Source organism: Somniosus microcephalus, unplaced genomic scaffold (assembly GCF_052327205.1).
Source record: "Somniosus microcephalus isolate GS21.2 unplaced genomic scaffold, FLI_Smic_1.0 unresolved_chr2, whole genome shotgun sequence".
Taxonomy (NCBI): Eukaryota; Metazoa; Chordata; class Chondrichthyes; order Squaliformes; family Somniosidae; genus Somniosus; species Somniosus microcephalus.
Genome location: NW_028225180.1, coordinates 66166436 through 66193419, shown reverse-complemented (window position 1 = coordinate 66193419; position 26984 = coordinate 66166436). Strand labels below are relative to the sequence as shown.

Here is a 26984-nt window from a genome sequence, read left to right as displayed (position 1 = left end):
CGGTTCGTCACTTTGATCCCTCCCCCTGCGTTTGTCGCCAAGATACAGAAGAAGCTCGTCGATTTCTTCTGGGACAAAAGGAAGCACTGGGTCTCTGCCACGGTTCTGAGTCTCCCGCTTAGGGAGGTCGGTCAGGCGTTGGTGTGCCTCCGCACCCAGGCTGCGACTTTCCGTCTTCAGACGCTGCAGAGATACCTGTACGTCGAGAATCCTCCGAGATGGTGTGCGCTGGCGACGTATTTTTTCCGCCAGCTGCACGGCCTCAATTACGACACGCAGCTCCTGTTTTTGGAAGTGAGCGGCAGGCGCGAGAGCCTGCGGGAGCTGCCTTTCTTCTACCAGGAACTACTATGGGTTTGGAACTACGTCGCCTCCAGGTGGAGCTCTCCCCCATCAGGAATGGCGGCTGTCCTCCGGGAGCCGCTGTTCAGGAATCCGCACCTCCAAGTCCGCGAGTTCGGGTGGCTGGCGGAATGCAGGGCTGTGCCTGGCAGGATGACTAGAGTCGGGGACCTACTCGATGGCGGAGGAGCGGGCTGGATGGCGCCAGAGGAGTTGGTGCGACGCATGTCCTGGGACAACGTCTGGCTCGCGGTCAATGCCATCGGGGTGGTGAAAGCGACGCTGCCCCCCGGCGCCACGAGGTGTATCGAGGCGGCTCGGGCGCGTGGGGTGATCCCGTCCGAGCTTACCCCCGTCCGGACGGAATTCCTTATCGGCGCCATGCCCCGAAACTCCCCTCGGGGATCGGTGCCTCACAACTTGAGCCATCTCGAGGAAATACCCTCCGTGCCTTTTCATTCCGCACAGAGGGGTTTCCTGTACGGGCTGCTCCTGCACACCTTCCACTTTGCCATCTTCGCCTGCCGTCCGGACACGCCGTGGCGTGCCGTTTTACCTTCCGACGGAGGCGGAGGTCCCCAATGGGGGGCTCTCTATGCGGAAGTCCTCCCTTGTTCTATTGGGGACTTGGCCTGGAGGGTGTTGCACAGAGCAGTCCCGTGCAATAGATTCTTAAATAGGTTTACGGACTCCCAGACCGCCTGTTTGTTTTGCGGTCTGGAGGAGTCCGTATTTCATGTATATATTGAGTGCGAGAGGTTGCAGCCCCTCTTCCATTATTTGAAGGGGCTGCTCCTCAAGTTTTGGTTGCACTTCAGTCCCACGCTCCTGATCTACGGTCACCCGGTGCGGAGGGGAGCGGGCAGGTTGGAGGACCTCCTCGTGGGTCTGCTCCTGGGCCTGGCAAAAAAAAACATCAATTGGTCCAGGCAGCGGGCGGTTGAGGGGGTCGTCCAGCCAGATTGCCTCCCTCGCTTCCGCGGCCATGTTCGCGCCCGGGTGGCCCTGGAGATGGAGCACGCGGTGTCCGCCGGCACGCTCGAGCAATTTCGTGACTGGTGGGCGCTGCGGGGACTGGAGTGCATAATCGGTTTAAATGACCAAATTTTAATTTGATTGTTGAATTTTTATTTAAAAGGTTACTAGACTTTTAGTTACAGTTTTCTTGTTTAACTTGTTTTTTTTTGGTCTTACAAAAAGAGATCCTCCACATTGTCTACTCTGCGGGATAAAATGATCTCAAGCCGGAAACCATCTCCAAGTGTGTTGCACAAGTGGAGCATGCGCTCAAAGACGTGGGCCTGAAGCTCACTGAAAATTGGGCTTCGTGCATTCTCTGCTTAAAGTCTGAGAGGGATAAACGTCAATCATCTGATGCAGCTCGTCAGTCGGGACAGTAAAATTCGGCAGGCTGGGACAGCAAGCCAACCCACGGGGAAGGAAAGGAGTTAACAGCAAATGTGAATCCAGGTCCCAGTCCTGATCCACCTGACCCCACATTAAAGCAAAGTCAAAAACTATTTTATTTACCTTCTCTGGTCGGCCTCCCGAGGTCACTTTAGGGACCAATCAATTGGTCATTGTATACCTGGAAAAAACTGAGGGAGCATGTACTGCGCATGCTCCACCCAATTGATTACGAATTTGGCAGTGTGGGAGGGGGTCCGTGGACACTTGGAAGACACTTCCAGAGGTGATGTGGCGCGAATACATTGGGAAACGGTGCCCAATAAGTCCCTCCCTGTCTGTCTGTTCGCTCTGCAGTTTCCCCGATCCTGGCGTGTTTCCCATTCATTACCTCTCTGTATCTCTCCACATTACTCATTAGTTGTACCAAGTTTGGGTTATAAAAGGTTTGCGGTTGTGAGCAGCAACAATCAATAAGGTAGGAGGTTCTGTCCTTTGGGCGAGGATTACACTGTGACATGTCTGTTTGTCTTCTATATTCTACATCTCCAATGTCTTCTATATTCTACATCTCCAATCTCTCTGTCACTCTCTCTGTATTGCTATCTCTCTTTTCTCAATGTCTCTTTCTGTATTGCTCTCTATATCTATGCCTTTCTCTTTCTGTATATCTCTCTCTCTCTGTATCTCTCTCTCTTGGTTTTTCACTCGTTCTACATATTTTTTACTTTCCATCTCTTTCTCTTCTATTTGTGCCGCTACCTCTCGCTTTCTGCATCTCATCTCTTGCTGCATCTCTTTCTCTACATCCCTCTCTCTCTGTGACCCTCTCTTTCTACATCTCATCTCTCTCACTGCATCTTTCTCCTTCTTTCTGAAGCAAAGCACCTACAAAGCTAGAGCAGGCAGGAGCAGCCCTGTTATTTAGCTCAGCCTGGTTATTAGCAGGTTAAATGGCTGCACCGTCAGTCAAGGAATTAATCTCACGCAATCAATATGCAACTAACCTGATGAAAGATTTTAAACAAGAATTCGGACCAAGCATCCACGTATTAAACTTGCGCTTATGTGGCTCTTATTTTAACACAAATCGCAGGGCGGGATACCCCGGTATCGGGTGCAATGGGTCTTTCACATCCTGCCCGGTTTTGCTTCCATTCACTTCAAAGGAGAATAAAATCCGGCGAGGTGTAAAACCAGCGTTGCTCTTGATTCCCTCAGTTTCTCGACGGGCATGGATGTTTACTAAAGCTATCTTATCTTTAAGATAATGAGAGTCCCCCTTCTACTTCCAGTATTTCCAGTTTTATTTCAGAATTCAAGCACTTGCTGTTTTGGATCAATTTTAATCTCCCATGTATCTAATTTTGTTGCTTATGAATTTCAGCAAAACACATTTCAGACTATATTAACAGACCAATCACTTCCTCAGTCCAGTGATCACACAAACACTCGCAGTCCAGCCCTGGATTCTCTCAGCGACCTGAGCTGTTTCTGTCCATCTGAACTGAACTGATTCCTCCATACTCTGAAACACAGGTAAACAGACAACTAATAGATTAGGCCAAAATGACAAAAGGACTTGTAACATTTCAATCATACAAGTAAAAGGCACTTTTATACTTTCGAAAGAGAAATTGGATACATATTTGTAAATGAATATTTTGCAGGCCTTGGTATAAGAATAGGGGGTGTGGGACTAATTTGATAGCTGTTTCAAAGAGCCAGAACAGGCCTGATGGGCCGAATGGCCTCCTCTGTGTTGAAAAATTTTATGTGGTAAAAATTATTCGGGCTGTGTGCAACAGACACAGGCCTCCTGTTATACGTGTCGCTGTATATTCAGTTCCGGGAGCAATCTTACCCTAACGTATCTGTCGGGAATCTGACAAGATTGGCTGGGACGCAGATGTTTACATCCACCTGATTTTACTCTCGACTGAAGGTATTGGAGAGCAATACCACGCGGGGCGTAAAACGGGTGTTCCCATCTGACTAGTTAGGTTGAAATATGCCTCTGATGCCAGTGGAACAGAATATCGCGAGAGGGTTTTAACGAGCAGCACATCTGACACATCATCCAATTGGTGACACTGCCCCAGACCAATTTGTCACCCATATTATTTTATAACAGAAAGCATTATCCACAGATTTAATAATTCAGTATTAACACAAGCACTCACTGGATCAGCTCCAAGGTTTTACAGCTCAGTATGAGGTTTCGCAGGTCGGGAACACATTGGTCCGTGAACTGATTTCCGTCCAGGTACAGCATCGTCACAGACTGGTTCATACTGAAAGCCGTCCTGAGATCTTCAATGCAAGCAGCTGTCAGATTGTTATCCTGCAATCTAAAGATTAATAATTCAAAACCGGATTTACTCCTGCTCGAAAAGGCAATAAAATATGACATTAGGAATATAGGAAGGAAAATGGGGACATAGGAACGGGAGAAGGCCATTCAGCCCCTCGAGCTTGTTCTTTCATTCAATTAGATCATGGGTGATCTATATCTTAACTCCATCTACTCGCCTTCAGTCTCTAAAGCATTTATACCATTACCTAACAAAAATCTATCAATCTCCGTTTTGAAATTTTCAATTGACACCCCGCCCCCCACCCCCCACCCCCCCGCCGCCAGCCTCAACGGCATTTTGGGGGAGGGACTTCCAGATTTCCACCACCCTTTGTGTGAAGAGATATTTCCTGCAATGATCCTTGAATGGTCTAGCTGTAAATTATAATTATCCGTCCTGGTTCTGGACTCCGCCCACCAGAAGAAATTGTTTCTTAATATCTACCCTATCAAATCCTATAATGAAAAAAAACACCACAATTAGTTCATTCATTAATGTTCTGTACTCAAGGGAATAATAGCCTTGTCTATGCCACCTGGCCTCATAATTTAATCCTTTTAGCCCCGGTATAATTCTGATGAATCTGTGCTGCAGCCCTTTCAGTTCTAATCTATCCTTTCTGTGGTGTGGTGTCCAGAACTGAAAGCAGTACTCCAGATGGGGTCTAACCAGAGCTCTGTCCAGCTCTAACATACTTTCCACAATATTGCACCATATGAAAAGAACAGCCAATTATTATAACCTAACCCACCAGGTATTTATTGGTCAATGGTAACATTGGGTGGGGTGTGAAACAAGTGGCCGACTCGCCCCCACCGCGCGGTGTGTTAGTTTAAAATGGGGTGTGTCACTTACTCCAGTCTCTGTGTTTTACAGTCTGGGTGCCTCAGTGCTTCAGATAACAGTTTGACTCCTGCGTCTCCAATATTATTGTGATTCAGCCTGAAAGCCAAGAGAAAAAGAGTCCGAAATAAGGGAAGGAAAACGTCGCTCTTCTCCTAAAAATCCTTTCCATGTCACAAGAAACGTTCTCAGAGGTTTCTCGGTGGAAGACGAGAAGGATAAAGAGATATAATAGAATTGTTCAAAATCATGAAAGATTTCGGTAGAGTAAATAAGGAGAAATAGCTTCCACTGGCAAAAGGCTCGATAACCAAAGGACACAGAGGAGGAGGGTTTTTTTTACACAGCGAGTTGTTATGTTCTAGAATTCATTGCCTGAAAGGATGATGGAAGCAGATTCAATAGAAAATTTCAAAAGGGGATGGGATAAATAACGTAAGGGCAATAATTTGCAGGCTGTGGTAAAAGAGGAAGGAAGTTGGATGAATTGGACAGTTCTTTCAAAGAACCGGAACAGGCACAATGGGCTGAGAGGCCACCATCTGCGTTGAATCATAGAATGATACAATGACACAGTACTTTTGTGTTAACTTAAACTTGGGAGTCATTAAAATGCTTGACAGGAAACTAATGGGATTGTGCCTATCGCTGGTTTTAACACTTCGCCCGATATTATACTCATTTGAAGTCAATGGAGAGTAAAAGCGGGCGAGGAGTAAAATCTGTGGTCGAATATATTCTGTTAACCTCCCGCTGGGCGGGTTAAAATCCCAGCCAGCCCCGGGCTGAAATTCAACCAATGTAAGCAATGTTACCTATTTAGTTATGGTAATCCATCGAAAGGCATATTGGGTTAAAATTTTATAAATTTATTAATAAATATTTAATTTAAAGGAATATTGGTTAAATTTCAAATTCGGGCAATGGCACATTAGCAGCACATTCTATAATCCCCCGGAGCACTATCCCCATTCTCCACCCGGCCAGCACTATCCCCCATCCCCCATTCTCCACTGACCCGAGCACTATACCCCTTTCTCCACTCCCCTGAAAATTAACCCCGAATCGCAACACCCCACGAGCACTATCCCAAATTCTCCACTCCCCCATCACTATTCTCCATTTTTCACTTCCCCCGAGCACTATCCCCCATTATCAACACACCCCGAGAACTACCACCCTTTCTCCACTCCCCCGAGCACTCTCCCCCATTCTCCAATCACTGCAAGCACTATCCTCCATTCTCAAAACCCCCGAGCTCTCTACCCATTCTCAACGCTGCCCGAGCAATATCCCACATTCTCCACTCCCCCCAAGCACTATCGCCCATTCTCCACTCCCCCCGAGCACTATCCCCATTCTCCACTCTCTCCAAGCACTATTCCTCATTCTCCTCTCCCTGCAAGCTCTATCCCCCATTCTCCATGCCCACTGAGCAATATCCCCCATTCTCCACTCCCCCCAAAAACAATCGCCCATTCTCCACTCCCCACGAGCACTATCCCCCATTCTCCACTCCCCCCGAGCACTATCTCACATTCTCCATTCCTCCGAGCACTATCCCCCATTCCCAACTCCCCCCAGCACTATCCGCCATTCTCCACTCTGCCTGAGCACTATCCACCATTCTCCAGACACCCGAGCAATATCTCACATTCTCCACTCCCCTTGTGCACTATCTCGAATTCTCCACTCTCCCCGAGAACTATCCCCCATTCTCCACTCTCCCCGAGAACTATACCCCATTCTCCACTCCCCCAGCATCATCCTCGAATCGCCACTCCTCCCGAGCATGATCCCAAATTTTCCACTCCCCACGATCACTATTCTCCATTTTTCACTCCGCCCTAGCGCTATCCCGCATTCTCCGCCCCACCTGAGCACTATCCCTCAATCTCCACTAGCCCCGAGCAATATCCCCAATTCGCAACAACCCACGAGCAGTATCCACATTCTCCACTCTCTCTGAGCACTATCCCCCATTCTCCACTCCCCTGTGCACTATCCCGTATTCTCAAGACCCCCCGAGCGCTACCCCCGATTCACCACTCCGCCCGAGCAATATCCCCCATTCTCCACACCGCCCGAGCAATATCCCCCATTCTCCACTACCCCCGAGCACTATCGCCCATTCTCCACTCCCCCGAGCACTATCCCTGAATCTCCACTCCCCTGTGCACTATCCCATATTCTCAACTCCCCCCGAGCACTATCCCCCATTTTCCACTGCCCCTGAGCACTATCTCCCATTCTCCATTCCCCCGAGTACTATCTCCCATTCTCCACACCACCCGAGCACTCTCTCCCATTCTCCATTCCCTCTGAGCACTTTCTCCTATTCTCCATTCCCCCCAAGCAATAGCTCCCATTCTCCATTCCCGCGAGCACTATCCCCCATTCCCGACTCCCCCTGAGCACTATCTCTCATGCTCCACTCCCCCTGTGCATTATCCCACATTCTCCACTTCCCCCCAGCAATATCCCCCATTCTCCACTCCCCCCGAGCATTATCCCACATTCCCCACTTCCCCCGAGCACTATCCCAATTCTCCAATCCACCAGAGCACTATCCCCCTTTCTCCACTCCCCCTGAGTACTATCCTCCATTCTCCACTCCCCCCGAGCACTATCCCCATTCTCCACACCCACCGAGCACTATCCCCGATTCTCCACTCCCCCCGAGCACTGTCCCCCATTCTCCACTCCCCCTGAACACTGTCCCCCATTCTCCACTCCCCCTGAGCACTGTCCCCCATTCACCACTCCACCCGAGCACTATCCCCCATTCCCCACCAGCCCCGAGCACTATCCCCCATTCTGCACTTCCCCTGAGCACTATCCCCACTCTCCACTCCCCCGAGCACTATCCTCCATTCTCCACTCCCCCCGAGCACTATCCCCCATTCTCCACTCTCCCCGAGCATAATCCCCATTCTCCACTCCCCCCGAACACTATCCCTGATTCTCCACTCCACCAGAGCACTATCCCCCATTCCTCACTCCACCCAAGCACTATCCCCCATTCCCCACTCGCCCCGAGCATTAACCCCCATTCCCCCCGAGCACTATCCCCCATTTACCACACCCCCCGAGCACTATCCCCCATTCCCGACTCCCCCAAGCACTATTCCCCATTCCCCGCGGCCCCGAGCACTATCCCCCATTCCCCACTCCCCCTGAGCCATATCAGCATTCCACACTACCCGCGAGCACTATCCCACATTCTCCACTACCCCCGAGCACTATCCCCCACTCTCCAATCCCCCCGAGCACTATCCCCCACTCTCCAATCCGCCCGAGCACTATCCCCCACTCTCCAATCCCCCCGAGCACTATCCCCCATTCCCCACTCCCCCCGAGCACTGTCCCCCATTCTCCGCTCCCCCCGAGCACTATCCCCCATTCCCCACTCCACCCGAGCACTCTCCCCCATTCCCCACCGGCCCCAAGCACTATCGTCCATTCTGCACTTCCCCCGAGCACTATGCCCACTCTTCACTTCCCCCGAGCACTATCCTCCATTCTCCACTCCCCCTGAGCACGATCCCCCATTCCCCACTCCCCCCGAGCTCTATCCCCCATTCCCCACTCCCCCCGAGCACTATCCCCAATTCCCCACTCCCCCGAGCACTATCCCCCATTCCCCACTCCCCCCAAGCACAATCCCCCAATCTCCACTCCCCCGAGCACTATCCCCCATTCCCGACTCCCCCAAGCACTATTCCCCATTCCCCGCGGCCCCGAGCACTATCCCCCATTCCCCACTCCCCCTGAGCCATATCAGCATTCCACACTACCCCCGAGCACTATCCCACATTCTCCACTACCCCCGAGCACTATCCCCCACTCTCCAATCCCCCCGAGCACTATCCCCCACTCTCCAATCCGCCCGAGCACTATCCCCCACTCTCCAATCCCCCCGAGCACTATCCCCCATTCCCCACTCCCCCCGAGCACTGTCCCCCATTCTCCGCTCCCCCCGAGCACTATCCCCCATTCCCCACTCCACCCGAGCACTCTCCCCCATTCCCCACCGGCCCCAAGCACTATCGTCCATTCTGCACTTCCCCCGAGCACTATGCCCACTCTTCACTTCCCCCGAGCACTATCCTCCATTCTCCACTCCCCCTGAGCACGATCCCCCATTCCCCACTCCCCCCGAGCTCTATCCCCCATTCCCCACTCCCCCCGAGCACTATCCCCAATTCCCCACTCCCCCGAGCACTATCCCCCATTCCCCACTCCCCCCAAGCACAGTCCCCCAATCTCCACTCCCCCGAGCACTATCCCCCATTCCCCACTCCCCCCGAGCACTATTCCCCATTCCCCGCTCCCCCCCGAGCACTATCCCACATTCTCCACTCCCCTCGAGCATTATCCCCCACTCTCCAATCCCCCCGAGCACTATCCCCCACTCTCCAATCCCCCCGAGCGCTATCCCCCATTCTCCACTCCCCACGAGCACCATCCTCCATTCTCCAGCCCCCTGAGCACTATCCCCCACTCTCCAATCCCCCCGAGCACTATCCCCCATTCTCCAGTCCCCCAGAGCACTATCCCCATTCTCCACTCCTCCCAAGCACTATTACTCATTCTCCACACCCCCGAGCTCTATCGGCGATTCTCCACTCCCCCCGAGCACTACCCCCCATCCTCCAGCCCCCCGAGCACTATCCCCCATTCTCCATTCCCCTGAGCACTATCCCCCATTCTCCACTCCCCCCGAGCTTTGTCGCTTTTCTCCACTCCCCCCAAGCACTATCCCCATTCTCCACTCCTACCAAGCACTATTACTCATTTGCCACCCCCCAGCAGCTCTATCGGCCATTCCCCACTCCCGCCGAGCACTATTCCCCATTCTCCACTCCCCCGAGTGCTATCCCCGATTCTCCACGCCCCCCAAGCACTATTACTCATTCTCCACACCCCCGAGCTCTATCGGCGATCCTCCACTCCCCCCGAGCACTATCCCCCATTCTCCAGCCCCCCGAGCACTATCCCCCATTCTCCATTCCCCTGAGCACTATCCCCCATTCTCCACTCCCCCCGAGCTTTGTCGCTTTTCTCCACTCCCCCCAAGCACTATCCCCATTCTCCACTCCTACCAAGCACTATTACTCATTTGCCACCCCCCAGCAGCTCTATCGGCCATTCCCCACTCCCGCCGAGCACTATTCCCCATTCTCCACTCCCCTGAGTGCTATCCCCGATTCTCCACGCCCCCCAAGCACTATCCCCATTCTCCACTCCCCGCCGAGCACCATCTCGCATTCTCAACTCCCCCCGAGCACTATCACTGTTCTCCACTCCCCCCAAGCGCTATCTCCAATTCAAATTCAAACTCAAATTCAAATCGCTTTATTGGCATGACAAGGTACATCTTATGTTGCCAAAGCATCGAAAAACATTTATGGTTGAACACATAAACGCAGATCTATCCATACAGTGTATAAACAGATATATCCCTGAGTGTATAAATATACACTCGTATAATTTGAAAAAAACTCTTTTCTTAGATTTAATGGTTGTCCCTCTGTTTATGGCAAGCTGTAACATAGTGTGCCGCTAAGGTTACACAATTTCTCTCTTCCCCTAGTAGGTATGGGAGTTTTTGGTCGTCATTCAAATTTCTGAATTCAGGGCATATTTTTGTGAATTTTGGGTAGAAATTCTCCCTGATGCCCTGATATTTTCCACAAGCTGTGAGGAAGTGCATCTCTGTCTCCACCACTCCCTGACTGCAGTGAGAGCATATCCTGTCCTCTCTTGGCAGCTGGGTCTGTCTGTGTCTGCCTTTTTCGATGGCCAGGCTATGTACACTAAGTCTGTACATTGTCAAGGTTTTTCTCAGTTTGCTATCCTTTACCATGGTCAGGTATTCAGCCATGTTGTATTGTCTGTTTAGGGCCAAGTAGCAATTGAGTTTGTTTTGGGTTTTTGTTGTTTCTGCCCAATATGACAGATATTTTTCCTTTTGCTTAGTGACAATTGTGTTGGGTCGAATTCTCTGTGCTACGATGTCACTCTCCTGGGGCTGGTTATTGTTAGCAGTGTTAGTAGTTACTTCACTGAGTCCCAGGACTAGTTGACTGAGGGTATTCTTCTTTATGGTCCTCTCTTGGCATTTCAGGGCTTCGTAATGATAGCAGTGGGGGTTGCTCATTTTTAGGTATTTCCAAAATTTGGTGGCTCTTTTTTGGATAGTAATTATTAATGGATAATGGCCTAGTTCTGCCCTGCATGCATTGTTTACGGTTTTCCTTTGAGTCCGGAGGATACTTTTACAGAATTCTGCATGTAGGATCTCAATTGGGTGTTTGTCCCATTTTGCTAAATCTTGTTGTGTTAGCGGTCCCCACACCTCACTGCCATAGAGTGCAATTGGTTCAATTACTGATTTAAAAATTTTGAGCCAAATGCTAATTGGGATTTCTATTTGGATTGATTTTTTAATGGCATAGAAAGCCCTTCTAGCTTTCTCTTTCAGTTCATTCACAGCCAGATGAAAATGTCCCGTAGAACTGATTTTTAAGCCCAAGAATGTGTAGTTAGTGGTTTGTTCAATTTTAGTTGTTCCTAGTGTGAAATTTATTCTGGGTCCCTGATGTCTGGATCTTTGCTGGAACACAAGGACTTTGGTTTTTTGGGGGGTTATTGTCAAGGCCCAGGTCTGAAAGAACGACTCTAGCAGATCCAGGTTCTGCTGTAGACCCTCCTTAGTTGGTGACAGCAGAACCAGGTCATCTGCATAGAGGAGGAATTTAACCTTGGATTCATATAGGGTGAGGCCAGGTGCTGCAGATTGTTCAAGTAGTTTTGCCAGTTCATTTATGTAAATATTAAAGAATGTCGGTGAGATGGGCGAGCCCTGCATCACACCACACCCCTGTGGGAAGTATTTTGTTTGTTTGTCTCCAATTTTAACTGCACATTTATTGTTTGTATACATTGATTTAATTACATCATATGTTTTTCCCCCTACACCACTTTCAATAAGTTTCAAGAATAGACCATCGTGCCAAATTCTCCACTCCCCCCGAGCACTATCCCCATTCTCAACTCCCCCCTGCACTATCCCCATTCTCCACTCCCCCGAGCATTATCTACCATTGTCTACTCCCCCCGAGCACTGTCCCCCATTCTCCACTCCCCCTGAGCACTATCCCCCATTCACCACTGCCCCCGAGCACTTTCCCAAATTCTCCACTCTCCCCAAGCACTAGCCCCATTCACCACTACACCCGAGCACTATCCCCATTCTCCACTCCCCCCGAGCACTATCTCCCATTCTCCACTCCACCCGGGCAATATACCACATGCTCCCCACCCCCCCCCGAGCACTTTCCCAGATCCTCCACTCTCCCCAAGCACTATCCCACATTCTCCACACCCAAGGAGCACTATCCACCATTCACCATTCCCCCCGAGCATGATCCTCATTCTCCACTGCGCCGAGCACTATCCCCATTCTCCAAACTCCCCAAGCAATTTCTCCCATTCTCCACTTCCCCCGAGCACTATCCCCCATCTCCACTCCCCCGAGCACTATCCCCCATTCTCCACTACCCCTGAGCACTATCCCGCATTCACCATTCCCCCCGAGCACTAGCCGCATTCTCCACTTCCTGTGAGCACTATCCCAAATTCTCCACTCACCCATAGCTCTATCCTCCATACTCCAACCCCCGAGCACTATCGCAAATTCTCCACACCCCCAAAGCACTATCCCCCATTCCCCACTGCCCCCGAGCACTATCACAAATTCTGAACACCCCTAGAGCACTATCCTCCATTCTCCACTCCCCCCGATCTCTATCTCCCATTCTCCACTTCCCCCAAGCACTATCCCCCATTCACCATTCCCCCTGAGCACTATCGCCCATTCTCCACTCCCCCAGAGCACTATCTCCCATTCTCCACTCCCCCGAGCAAAACTCCCATTTTCCACACACCCCGAGCACTATCTTCCATTCCCCACACCCCCTGAGAAATATCCCCCATACTCCACACACCGAGCACTATCCCCCATTCTCCGCTCCCTGATCACTATCCCCATTCTCCACTCCCTTCGAGCACTATCCCCCATTCTCCACGCTCACCGAGCACTATCCCCCATTCTCCATTCCCCCCAAGCCCTATCCCATATTCTCCATTCCCCCAGAGCACTATCACCCATTCTCCACTCCCTCGGAGTACTATCCCAAATTCTTCACTCTCCCCAAGCACTAACCTAATTTCTCCACTCCCCCGAGCACTATCCCCATTCTCCACTCACTGCGAGCACTATCCCCCATTCTCCACTCACCCCGTATATATCACCATTCTCCCATCCCCCTGAGCAATATCCCACATTCCCCCTACCCCGAGCACTATCCGCCATTCTTCACTCCTCCCGAGTACTATCCCCATTCTCCAGTCCTCCTGAGCACTGTCCCACATTCCTCAAACCCCCGAGCACTATCCTCAATTCTCCACTCCCCCCGAGAACTACCACCCATTCTCCACACCCCCGAGTACTATCCCCCATTCTCCACTCCCCCCGAGCACTATCCCAAATTCTCCACTCCCACCGAGCACTATCCCAAATTCAGCACTCTCCCCGAGCACCATCACACATTCTCCACACCCCCCGAGCACTGTCTGCCATTCTCCAACCCCCCGAGAAATATCCCCCATACTCCACCCCCCGAGCACTATCCCAAATTCTCCACTCTCCCCGAGCACAATCGCACATTCTCCACACCCCCCGAGCACCATCTGCCATTCTCCACCCCACCCCGAGAAAAATCCCCCATTCACCTTTCCCCCGATCACTATCTCCCATTCTCCACTCGCCCCGAGCAGTATCTCCCTTTCTCCACACCCTCAGTGCACTATATCCCCATTCTCTACACCCCCGAGCACTATCCCAAATTCTCAGCACTCCCCAAGCACTATCCCCCTTTCTCCATTCACCCCGGGTATATCCCCATTCTCCTGTCCTCCCGAGCACTGTCCCACATTCTCCATTCCCTCCGAGCACTGCCACCCATTCTCCACACCCCCCGAGCACTATCCCCCATTCTCCACTGGCCCCGAGAGCTATCCCCCATTCTCCTCTCTCCCGAAGCACTAGCCCCATATGCCACTACCCCCGAGCACTATCCCCCATTCTCCACTGGCCCCGATCACTATCACCAATTCTCCACTCCACCCAAGCACTATCCCAAATTCTCCACACCCCCCGAACACTATCTCCAATTCTCCACCCACACCCGACAAATATCCCCTATTCTCCACCCCGCCACCAGCACTATCCCCCATTCTCCTCTCCCCCCGAGCACTATCCCAAATTCTCCACTCCCCAAGAGCACTTTTTAACCCCATTCACCACTACCCCGGAGCACTATCCCAAATTCTCCACTCTCCCCAAGCACTAACATACATTCTCCGCTCCCCCGATCACTAGTCCCCATTCTCCACTCCCCCCGAACACTATCTCCCACTCTGCAATCCCCCAGAGCACTATCTCCCATTCTCCACTATCCCCGAGCACTATCCCAAATTCTCCACTCTCTCCAAGCATTCTTCCCCATTCTGCACTCCCCCGATCACTCTCCCACGTTATCCATTCCCCCCGAGCACTATTCCCCATATTCCATTCCCCCAAGCACTATGACCCATTCTCCACTCCCGTCGAGCACTATCCCAAATTCTCCACTCTCCCCAAGCACTATCACCCATTCCCCACTCCCGTCGAGCACTATCCCAAATTCTCCACTCCCCCCAAGCACTAACCCCCATTCTCCACTCCCGTCGAGCACTATCCCAAGTACCACACTCTCCCCCAGCACTATCACCCATTCTCCACACCCCCCGAGCACTATCTCCCATTCTCCACCCACCCGAGAAATATTCCCCATACTCCACCCCCCGAGCATTATCGCAAATTCTGATCACTATTCCCCATTATCCAGTCCTCCCGAGGACTATACTGCATTCACCACCCCACCAGAACTCTAACCACCATTCTCCACTCCCCCCGAGCACTATCCCACATTCACTACTCCCCCCGAGCACTATCCCCCATTCTCCACTCCCCCGAGCACTGTCTGCCATTCCCTACACCCCCTGAGCACTATCCCCCATTCTCCACATCCCCGAGCACTATCCCACCTTCTCCACATCCCCTGAGCACTATCCCCATTCTCATCTCCGCCCGAGCACTATCCCCATTCTCCAACCCCCAGAGCACTATCCCACATTCGCCACTCCCCCCAAACGTTATCCCCCATTCTCCACACCTCCCGAGCACTCTCCCCCATTCTCCTCTGCCCACGAGCACTATCCCCCATTCTCCACTCCCAGAGCACTCTCTCCAATTCTCCACTCCCCCAAAACACTATCCCCAATTCTCCAAACCTCCCAAGCATGATCGCTCATTCTCCATTCCCCCCAAGCATTGTCCCCCATTCTCCACCCCACCCTGAGCACTATCCCCCATTCTCCACTCCCCCCGAGCACTATCCCCCATTCTCCACTCCCCCCGAGCACTATCCCCCATTCTCCACTCCCCCCGAGCACTATCCCCCATTCTCGATTCCCCCAAGCACTCTCCCCCATTCTCCACTCCCCCTGAGCACTATCCCCCATTCTCCATTCCCCCAAGCACTATCCCGCATTCTCCACCCCACACCCAGCACTATCCCCCATTCTCCACTCCCCCTGAGCACTATCCCCCATTCTCCATTCCCCCAAGCACTATCCCGCATTCTCCACCCCACACCCAGCACTATCCCCCATTCTCCACTCCCCCCGAGCACTATCCCCAATTCTCCATTCCCCCAAGCACTCTCCCCATTTTCCACTCCCCCTGAGCACTATCCCCCATTCTCCATTCCCCCAAGCACTATCCCGCATTCTCCACCCCACACCCAGCACTATCCCCCATTCTCCATTCCCCCAAGCACTATCCCGCATTCTCCACCCCACACCCAGCACTATCCCCCATTCTCCACTCCCCGAGCACTACCTCACATTCTCCACTCCCCCGAGCACTACCTCCCATTCTCCACTCATACCAAAATCTATCCCCCATTCCCCACCCCCCGAGCACTACCCCCATTCTCCACTCCCCCGAGCACTACCTCCCATTCTCCACTCATACCAAAATCTATCCCCCATTTTCCCTCCCCGAGCACTATCTCCCATTCTCCACTCCCCCCGAGCACTATCTCCCAATTCTCCACTCACCCGAGCACTATTCCCAATTCTACACACCCTCTGAGCACTATCCCACTTTCTCCACTCACCCCGAGCACTATCCCCAATTCTCCACACCCTCCGAACACTATCCCCCATTCTCCACTCCCCCCGAGCACTATCCCCCATTCTCCACTTCCCCTAAGCACAAGCCCCATTCTCCACTCTCCCGAGCACTACCTCACATTCTCCACTCCCCCGAGCACTACCTCACATTCTCCACTCCCCTCGAGCACTATCTCCCATTCTCCACTCATCCCAAAATCTATCCCCCATTTTCCCTCCCCCTGAGCACTATCCCCCATTCTCCACTCCCCCCGAGCACTAACCCCCAAACCCCTCTACCTCTGAGCCCTATCCCTCATTGTCCATGCCTCCCGAGCACTATCCCCCATTCTCCACTCCCCCGAGCACTAACCCCCATTCTCCACTCCCCGAGCACTATCCCCCATTCTCCACTCCCCCCGAGCACTAACCCCCATTCTCCACTCCCCCGAGCACTATCCCCCATTCTCCACTCCCCCCGAGCACTATCCCCCATTCTCCACTCCCCCGAGCACTAACCCCCATTCTCCACTCCCCGAGCACTATCCCCCATTCTCCAAACCCCGAGCACTATCCCCCATTCTGCACTCCCCCGAGCTCTAACCCCCATTCCCCACACCACCCAAGCACTATCCCCCATTCTCCACTCCCCCCGAGAACTATCCCCCATTCTCCACACCCCCCCGAGCATTTTCCACCATTCTCCACTCCCCTCAAGCACTTTCACCCATCCTACAATCCCCCCGAGCACTATCCCTCATTCTCCACTCCAACCGAGCACTATAGCACATTCTCCATGTCTCCCGAGCACTATCCGCCATTCTCCACACCCGCAAAGCACTATCCCCCATTTTACACTCACCCTGAGCACTATCTCCCATTCTCCACTCCCCCCGAGCACTAACCCCCAAACCCCTCTAGCCCAAGCACTAACCCCAATTCTCCACTCCCCCCGAGCACTATCCCCCATTCTTCACCCCCCAAGCACTATTCCCCATTCTCCACTCCCTCCGAGCACTGCCACCCATTCTCCACACCCCCCGAGCACTATCCCCCATTCGTCACCCCCCAAGCACTATTCCCCATTCTCCACTCCCTCCGAGCACTGCCACCCATTCTCCACACCCCCCGAGCACTATCCCCCATTCTCCACTGGCCCCGAGAGCTATCCCCCATTCTCCACTCTCCCCAAGCACTAGCCCCATATGCCACTACCCCCAAGCACTATCCCCCATTCTCCACTGGCCCCGAGAGCTATCCCCCATTCTCCACTCTCCCCAAGCACTAGCCCCATATGCCACTACCCCCAAGCACTATCCCCCATTCTCCACTGGCCCCGATCACTATCACCAATTCTCCACTCCACCCAAGCACTATCCCAAATTCTCCACTCCCCCCCAACATTATTTCCCATTCTCCACCCACCTCCGAGAAATATCCCCTATTCTCCACCCCGCCACCAGCACTATCCCCCATTCTCCTCTCCCCCCGAGCACTATCGCAAATTCTCCACTCCCCGAGAGCACTTTTTAACCCCATTCACCACTACCCCGGAGCACTATCCCAAATTCTCCACTCTCCCCAAGCACTAACATACATTCTCCGCTCCCCCGATCACCAGTCCCCATTCTCCACTCCCCCCGAACACTATCTCCCACTCTGCAATCCCCCAGAGCACTATCTCCCATTCTCCACTATCCCCGAGCACTATCCCAAATTCTCCACTCTCTCCAAGCATTCTTCCCCATTCTGCACTCCCCCGATCACTCTCCCACATTATCCATTCCCCCCGAGCACTATCCCCATACTCCATTCCCCCAAGCACTATGACCCATTCTCCACTCCCATCGAGCACTATCCCAAATTCTCCACTCTCCCCAAGCACCATCACCCATTCCCCACTCCCGTCGAGCACTATCCCAAATTCTCCACTCCCCCCGAGCACTAACCCCCATTCTCCCCTCCCGTCGAGCACTATCCCAAGTACCACACTCTCCCCCAGCACTATCACCCATTCTCCACACCCCCCGAGCACTATCTCCCATTCTCCACCCACCCGAGAAATATTCCCCATACTCCACCCCCCGAGCATTATCGCAAATTCTGCGCTCCCCTGATCACTATTCCCCATTATCCAGTCCTCCCGAGGACTATACTGCATGCACCACCCCGCCAGAACTCTAACCACCATTCTCCACACCCCCCGAGCACTATCCCACATTCACTACTCCCCCCGAGCACTATCGCCCATTCTCCACTCCCCCGAGCACTGTCTGCCATTCCCTACACCCCTTGAGCACTATCCCCCATCATTCACATACCCGTGCACTATCCCACCTTCTCCACATCCCCTGAGCACTATCCCCATTCTCATCTCCGCCCGAGCACTATCCCCATTCTCCAACCCCCAGAGCACTATCCCACATTCGCCACCCCCCCAAACGTTATCCCCCATTCTCCACACCTCCCGAGCACTCTCCCCCATTCTCCTCTGCCCACGAGCACTATCACTCATTCTCCACTCCCAGAGCACTCTCTCCAATTCTCCACTCCCCCAAAACACTATCCCCAATTCTCCAAACCTCCCGAGCATGATCGCTCATTCTCCATTCCCCACAAGCATTATCCCCCATTCTCCACCCCACCCCGAGCACTATCCCCCATTCTCCACTCCCCCCGAGCACTATCCCCCATTCTCCATTCCCCGAGCACTCTCCCCCATTCTCCACACCCCCTGAGCACTCTCCCCCATTCTCCACACCCCCTGAGCACTCTCCCCCATTCTCCACTCCCCCTGAGCACTATCCCCCATTCTCCATTCCCCCAAGCACTATCCCGCATTCTCCACCCCACACCCAGCACTATCCCCCATTCTCCACATCCCCCGAGCACTATCCCCCATTCCCCACCCCCCGAGCACTACCCCCATTCTCCACTCCCCCGAGTGCTATCCCCCATTCTCCATTCCCCGAGCACTATCCCCCATTCTCCATTCCCCCGAGCACTATCCCGCATTCTCCATTCCCCCAAGCACTATCCGCATTCTCCACCCCACACCCAGCACTATCCCCCATTCTCCATTCCCCAAGCACTACCTCACATTCTCCACTCCCCCGAGCACTATCTACCATTCTCCACTCCCCCGAGCACTATCTACCATTCTCCACTCCCCCGAGCACTACCTCACATTCTCCACTCCCCCGAACACTACCTCACATTCTCCACTCCCCCGAGCACTACCTCACATTCTCCACTCCCCCGAACACTACCTCACATTCTCCACTCCCCCGAGCACTACCTCACATTCTCCACTCCCCCGAACACTACCTCACATTCTCCACTCCCCCGAACACTACCTCACATTCTCCACTCCCCCGAGCACTACCTCACATTCTCCACTCATACCAAAATCTATCCCCCATTTTCCCTCCCCCTGAGCACTATCCCCATTCTCCACTCCCCCCGAGCACAATCCCCAATTTTCCACTCCTCCCTAACACTTTACCCAATTCTCCACTCCCCCCGAGCACTATCCACAATTTTCCACTCCTCCCTAACACTTTACCCAATTCTCCACTCCCCCCGAGCACTATCCACAATTCTACACACCCTCCGAGCATTATCCCACTTTCTCCACTCACCCCGAGCACTATCCCCCATTCTACACACCCTCCGAGCACTATCCCCAATTCTCCACACCCTCCGAACACTATCCCCCATTCTCCACTCCCCCCGAGCACTCTCCCCCATTCTCCACTTCCCCTGAGCACTATCCCCAATTCTCCACACCCTCCGAACACTATCCCCCATTCTCCACTCCCCCCGAGCACTATCCCCCATTCTCCACTTCCCCTGAGCACTAGCCCCATTCTCCACTCCCCCGAACACTATCCCCCATTCTCCACTCCCCCGAGCACTATCCCCAATTCTCCACACCCTCCGAACACTATCCCCCATTCTCCACTCCCCCTGAGCACTATCCCCCATTCTCCACTCCCCCGAGCACTATCCCCAATTCTCCACTCCCCCGAGCACTATCCCCCATTCTCCACTTCCCCTGAGCACTAGCCCCATTCTCCACTCCCCCGAGCGCTCTCCCCCATTCTCCACTCCCCCGAGCACTACCTCACATTCTCCACTCCCCCGAGCATTATACCCCGTTCTCCGCTCCCCTCGAGCACTATCTCCCATTCTCCACTCATCCCAAAATCTATCCCCCATTTTCCCTCCCCCTGAGCACTATCCCCCATTCTCCACTCCCCCGAGCACTAACCCCCAAACCCCTCTACCTCTGAGCCCTATCCCTCATTGTCCATGCCTCCCGAGCACTACCCCCATTCTCCACACCCCCAAAGCATTATCCCCCATTCTCCACTCCCCGAGCACTATCCCCCATTCTCCACTCCCCGAGCACTATCCCCCATTCTCCAAATCCTGAGCACTATCCCCCATTCTGCACTCCCCCCGAGCTCTAATCCCCATTCCCCACACCACCCAAGCACTATCCCCCATTCTCCACTCCCCCCGAGAACTATCCCCCATTCTGCACACCCCCCCGAGCATTTTCCACCATTCTCCACACCCCTCAAGCACTTTCACCCATTCTACTATCCCCCCGAGCACTATCCCCCATTCTCCGCTCCACCCGAGCACTATAGCACATTCTCCATGTCTCCCGAGCACTATCCGCCATTCTCCACACCCGCAAAGCACTATCCCCCATTTTACACTCACCCTGAGCACTATCTCCCATTCTCCACTCCCCCCGAGCACCTACCCCCAAACCCCTCTATCCCAAGCACTATCCCCAATTCTCCACTCCCCCCGAGCACTATCCCCCACTCTTCACCCCCCAAGCACTATTCCCCATTCTCCACTCCCCCGAGCACTATCCCCATTCTCCACTCCCCGAACACTTTCCACCATTCTCCACCCACCACGAACACTATCCCCATTCTCCACTCCCCCCGAGCACTATACCCATTCTCCCCTCACCCCGAGCACAATCCCCAATTCTGCACTCTCCCTGAGCACTATCCCCAATTCTCCACTCCCACTGAGCACTATCCCCCATTCTCCACTCCCCCAGAGCACTATCTCTCATTCTCCACTCCCCCCGAGCACTATCCCCTATTCTCAATCCCCTCAAGCACAATCCCCATTCTGCACTCCCCCCAAGCACTATCCCCCATTCTCCACTCCCCCCGAGTTCTATACCCCAAACCCCACTCCACCCAAACACTATCCCCATTCTCCAAAGCTCCCAAGCATTATCCCCCAATCTCCACTCCCCCTAGTACTATGCCCAATTCTCCACTCCACTCGGGCACTGTCCTCATTCTCCACTCCCCCGAGCACTATCCCCCATTCTCAACTTCCCCTGAGCAATAGCCCTATTCTCCACTCCCCCCAAGCTCTTTCCCCCATGCCCCACACCCCGTGAGCAATATCCCCCATTCTCCACTCCCCCCGAGCACTATCCCCCATTCTCAAATCCCCCGAGCACCATCCCCCATTCTCCATTCCCCACGAACACTTTCATCCATTTTCCACTCCCCCCGAGCATTAGCCCCAATTCTCCACTCCTCCCTAACACTATCCCCCATTCTCCACACACCCCGAGCACTATACCCCATTCTCCACTCCTCCCGAGTACTATCCCCCTTCTCCACTCCCCCCAAGCACTATACACCATTCTCCACTCCTCCCGAGCGTTATCCCCCATTCCCCATTCCCCCCGAATACTATCTGCCATTCTCCACACCCCCAATGCACTATCCCCCATTCTGCACTCCCCCGGGCACTATCCCCCAGTCTCCACTCCCCAAGAACAATCCCCCATTCTCCACTCCCACCGAGCACTATCCCCCAATCCCCTCTCCCCGAGCACTATCCCCATTCTCCAGTCCCCCGAACACTAGCCCCCATACCCCTCACCCCCGAGCACTATCCCCCATTCTCCAGTCCCCCAAGCATTATCTCCCATTCTCCACTCCCCCCGAGCACTAACCCCCAAACTCCTCTCCCCCGAGTACTATCCCGCATTCTCCAGTCCCCCATGCACTATCCACCATCCTCCACTCCCCCCAAGCAGTATCCCCCATTCTCCATGCCCCCCGAGCACTATCCCCCATTCTCCATTCACCCCGAGCTCTATCCCCCATTTTCCACTCCTCCGGAGCACTGTCCGCATACTCCAATCCCCGAGTACTATCCCCCATTCTCCACTCACCCCGAGTTCTATCCCCCATTCTCCACTCCCCCTGAGCACTGTCCCCCAAACCCCACACCTCCCGAACACGATCCCCATTCTCCAAACCCCCCAAGATTTATCCCTATTCATCAATCCCCCGAGCACTCACCCCCATTATCCACTCCCCCGAGAACTATCCCCCATTCTCCAGTCCCCGCAAGCACTATCCCCATTCTCCACTCCCTCTGAACACTATCCCCCATTCTCCACTCTCCCTGAGCTTTAGCACCAATTCTCCACTGCCCCCGAGCACTATCTCCCATTCTCCACACCCCCGAGCACTATCTCCCATTTTCCACTCCCCCCGAGCACTAACCCACATACCCCTTTCCCCTGAGCACTGTCCCCATTCTCCACTCACCCCGAGCTCTATCCCTCATTCTCCACTCCCCCCAGGCACTATCCGCCATTCTCTACTCACCCCGAGCTATATCGCCCATTCTCCACTTACTGAGCTCTATCCCCCATTCTCCACTCCCCCCGAGCACTGTCCCCATTCTCCACTCACCCAGAGCTCTATCCCACATTCTCCACTCCCCCTGAGCACTATCCCCCATTCTCCACTCCCCTTGAGCACTATCCCCCATTCTCCACTCCCTCCGAGCTCTAACCCCCATTCTCCACTCCCCCTGAACACTATCTCTCATTCTCCACTCCCCCTGTGCACTATCCCTTATTGCCAATCCCCCAGAGCACTATCCCCAATCGCCAAACCCCCCAAGATTTATGCCCCTATCACCACTCCCCCAAAGCACTATGCCCAATTCTCCACTCCACTTGGGCACTATCCTCATTCTCCACTCCCCCCGAGCAATATCCCCCATTCTCCACTCCACCCAAGCACTATCCCCCATTCTCAACCGCCCCGAGCATTATCCCCAATTCTCCACTCCTCACTAACAATATCCCCCATTCTGCACCTCCCCGAGCACTATCCCCCATTCTCCACTCCCCTTGAGCACTGTCCCCTATTCTCCACTCCCCCTGAGCACTATCCCCCATTCTCCACTCACCCCGAGCACTATACCACATTCTCCACTCCCCCCGATCACTATGCCCCATTCTCCACTCCCCCAAGCACTATCCCCCATTCTCCACTCCCCTTGAGCACTCTCCACTATTCTCCACTCCCCCTGAGCACTATCCCCCATTCTCCACTCACCCCGAGTACTATCCCCCATTCTCCACTCACCCCGAGTTCTATCCCCCATTCTCCACTCCCCCTGAGCACTGTCCCCCAAACCCCACACCTCCCGAACACTATCCCCATTCTCCAAACCCCCCAAGATTTATCCCTATTCACCAATCCCCCGAGCACTCACCCCCATTATCCACTCCCTGAGAACTATCCCCCATTCTCCAGTCCCCGCAAGCACTATCCCCATTCTCCACTCCCTCTGAACACTATCCCCCATTCTCCACTCTCCCTGAGCTTTAGCACCAATTCTCCACTGCCCCTGAGCACTATCTCCGATTCTCCACACCCCCGAGCACTATCTCCCATTTTCCACTCCCCCCGAGCACTAACCCACATACCCCTTTCCCCTGAGCACTGTCCCCATTCTCCACTCACCCCGAGCTCTATCCCTCATTCTCCACTCCCCCCAGGCACTATCCGCCATTCTCTACTCACCCCGAGCTCTATCGCCCATTCTCCACTTACTGAGCTCTATCCCCCATTCTCCACTCCCCCCGAGCACTGTCCCCATTCTCCACTCACCCAGAGCTCTATCCCACATTCTCCACTCCCCCTGAGCACTATCCCCCATTCTCCACTCCCCTTGAGCACTATCCCCCATTCTCCACTCCCTCCGAGCTCTAACCCCCATTCTCCACTCCCCCTGAACACTATCTCTCATTCTCCACTCCCCCTGTGCACTATCCCTTATTGCCAATCCCCCAGAGCACTATCCCCAATCGCCAAACCCCCCAAGATTTATGCCCCATTCACCACTCCCCCAAAGCACTATGCCCAATTCTCCACTCCACTTGGGCACTATCCTCATTCTCCGCTCCCCCCAAGCAATATCCCCCATTCTCAACCGCCCCGAGCATTATCCCCAATTCTCCACTCCTCACTAACAATATCCCCCATTCTGCACCTCCCCAAGCACTATCCCCCATTCTCCACTCCCCTTGAGCACTGTCCCCTATTCTCCACTCCCCCTGAGCACTATCCTCCATTCTCCACTCACCCCGAGCACTATACCACAGTCTCCACTCCCCCCGATCACTATGCCCCATTCTCCACTCCCCCAAGCACTATCCCCCATTCTCCACTCCCCCGAGAACTATCCCCCATGCTCCACTCACCCCAAGCAGTATCCCTCATTCTCCACTCCCTCTGAGCACTGTCCCTCACTCTCCACTGCCCCCGAGCACAATCTCCCATTCTCCACTCCCCCCGAGCACTAACCCACAAACCCCTCTCCACCGAGCACTATCCCCCATTCTCCAGTCCCCTGAGCACTATCCCCCATTCTCCACTCACCCCTAGCTCTAGCCCCCATTTTCCACTCCCACCGAGCACTATCCCCCATTCCCCACAGCCCCTGAGCAATATCGCCCATTCTCCACTCCCCACAAGCACAATCCCCATTCTCAACTCCCCCAGAGCACTATCCCCCATTCCCCACTCCCCCCGAGCACTTTCACCCATTCTCCACTCCCCCGAGCATTATCCCCAATTCTCTGCTCCTCCCTAACACTATCACCCATTCTCCACCCACCGAGCGCTATCCCCCATTCTCCACTCCCACGAGCACTATCCCCCATTCTCCACTCCCCCCAAGCACTATCCCCTATTCTCCACTCCCCCCAAGCACTATCCCCTATTCTCAACTCCCTCTGAGCAATATCCCTCATTCTCCACTGCCCCCGAGCCCAATCTCCCAATCTCCCCAGCCTGAGCATTATCCCCAATTCTCCGCTCCTCCCTAACACTATCCCCCATTCTCCACTCCCCCCAAGCACTATACACCATTCTCCACTCCTCCCAAGCACTACCCCCCTTCTCCACTCACCCCGAGCTCTGTCGCCCATTCTCCACTCACCCCAAGCTCTATCCCCCATTCTCCAATCCCCCTGAGCACTGTCCCCTTCTCCACACACCCCGAGCTCTATCCCCAATTCGCCACTCCCCCTGAGCACTAGCCCCCATTCTCCACTCCCCCTGAGCACTATCTCTCATTCTCCACTCCCACTGAGCACTATCCCCCATTCTCTACTCCCCCGAGCACTTTCCCCCATTCACCACTCCCCCTGAGCAATATCTCTCATTCTCCACTCCCCCCGAGCACTATACCCTATTCCCAATCACCCCGAGCAATATCCCCATTCTGCACTCCCCCGAGCACTATCCCCCATTCTCCACTCCCTCCGAGCACTATCCCTATCCTCCACTCCCCCCGAGCTCTAACCCACATTCCCCAAACCTCCCGAGCAATATCCCACATTCTCAACTCCCCCCTGAGCACTATCCCCCATTCTCCACTCCCCCAAGCACTTTCACCCATTCTCCACTCCCCCGAGCATTATACCCAATTCTGCACTCCTCCCTAACAGTATCCCCCATTCTCCACTCCCCCAGCACTATCCCCCATTCTCCACTCATCCCCGATACTATACCCCATTCTCCACTCTTCCCGAGCACTATCCCCCATTCACCAGTCCCCCGAGCACTATCCCCCATTCTCCACTCCCCCCGAGCATTATCCCCAATTCTCTGCTCCTCCCTAACACTATCACCCATTCTCCACCCACCGAGTGCTACCCCCCATTCTCCACTCCCCCGAGCACTATCCCCCATTCTCGAATCCCCCCGAGCACTATCTGCCATTCTCCACACCCCAAAAGCAATATCCCCCATTCTCCACTCCCCCGAGCACTATCCCCCATTCTCCACTCCACCCAAGCACTATCCCCTATTCTACACTCCCTCTGAGCAATATCCCTCATTCTCCACTGCCCCCGAGCCCAATCTCCCATTCTCCACAACACCGCGCATTATCCCCAATTCTCCGCTCCTCCCTAACACTATCCCCCATTCTCCACTCCCCCCAAGCACTATACACCATTCTCCACTCCTCCCGAGCACTAGCCCCCTTCTCCACTCACCCCGAGCTCTGTTGCCCATTCTCCACTCACCCCAAGCTCTATCCCCCATTCTGCAATCCCCCTGAGCACTGTCCCCTTCTCCACACACCTCGAGCTCTATCCCCCATTCTCCACTCCCCCTGAGCACTAGCCCCCATTCTCCACTCCCCCTGAGCACTATCTCTCATTCTCCACTCCCACTGAGCACTATCCCCCATTCACCACTCCCCCTGAGCAATATCTCTCATTCTCCACTCCCCCCGAGCACTATACCCTATTCCCAATCCCCCCAAGCACTATCCCCATTCTGCACTCCCCCCGAGCACTATCCCCATTCTGCACTCCCCCCGAGCACTATCCCCCATTCTCCACTCCCCCCGAGCACTATCCCCCAAACCCCA

The 26984-nt window shown here is 54.0% G+C and overlaps 1 protein-coding gene across 1 annotated transcript in view; it reads right to left on the bottom strand.

Annotated features, from left to right (window-relative positions):
- Positions 1–2799: 2799 nt before the first annotated feature.
- LOC147092767 (NACHT, LRR and PYD domains-containing protein 3-like) overlaps positions 2800–26984 on the bottom strand; it is a 51660-nt gene continuing 27475 nt past the window's right edge. Inside the window, exons 7-9 of the mRNA XM_085976020.1 lie at positions 4962–5048; positions 3933–4100; positions 2800–3277 (exon numbers count right to left, since the gene is read on the bottom strand). Coding sequence (XP_085832146.1) covers positions 3190–3277; positions 3933–4100; positions 4962–5048 — 343 coding nt within the window. The 3' untranslated portion in view covers positions 2800–3189. The remainder of the gene's footprint in view (positions 3278–3932; positions 4101–4961; positions 5049–26984) is intronic.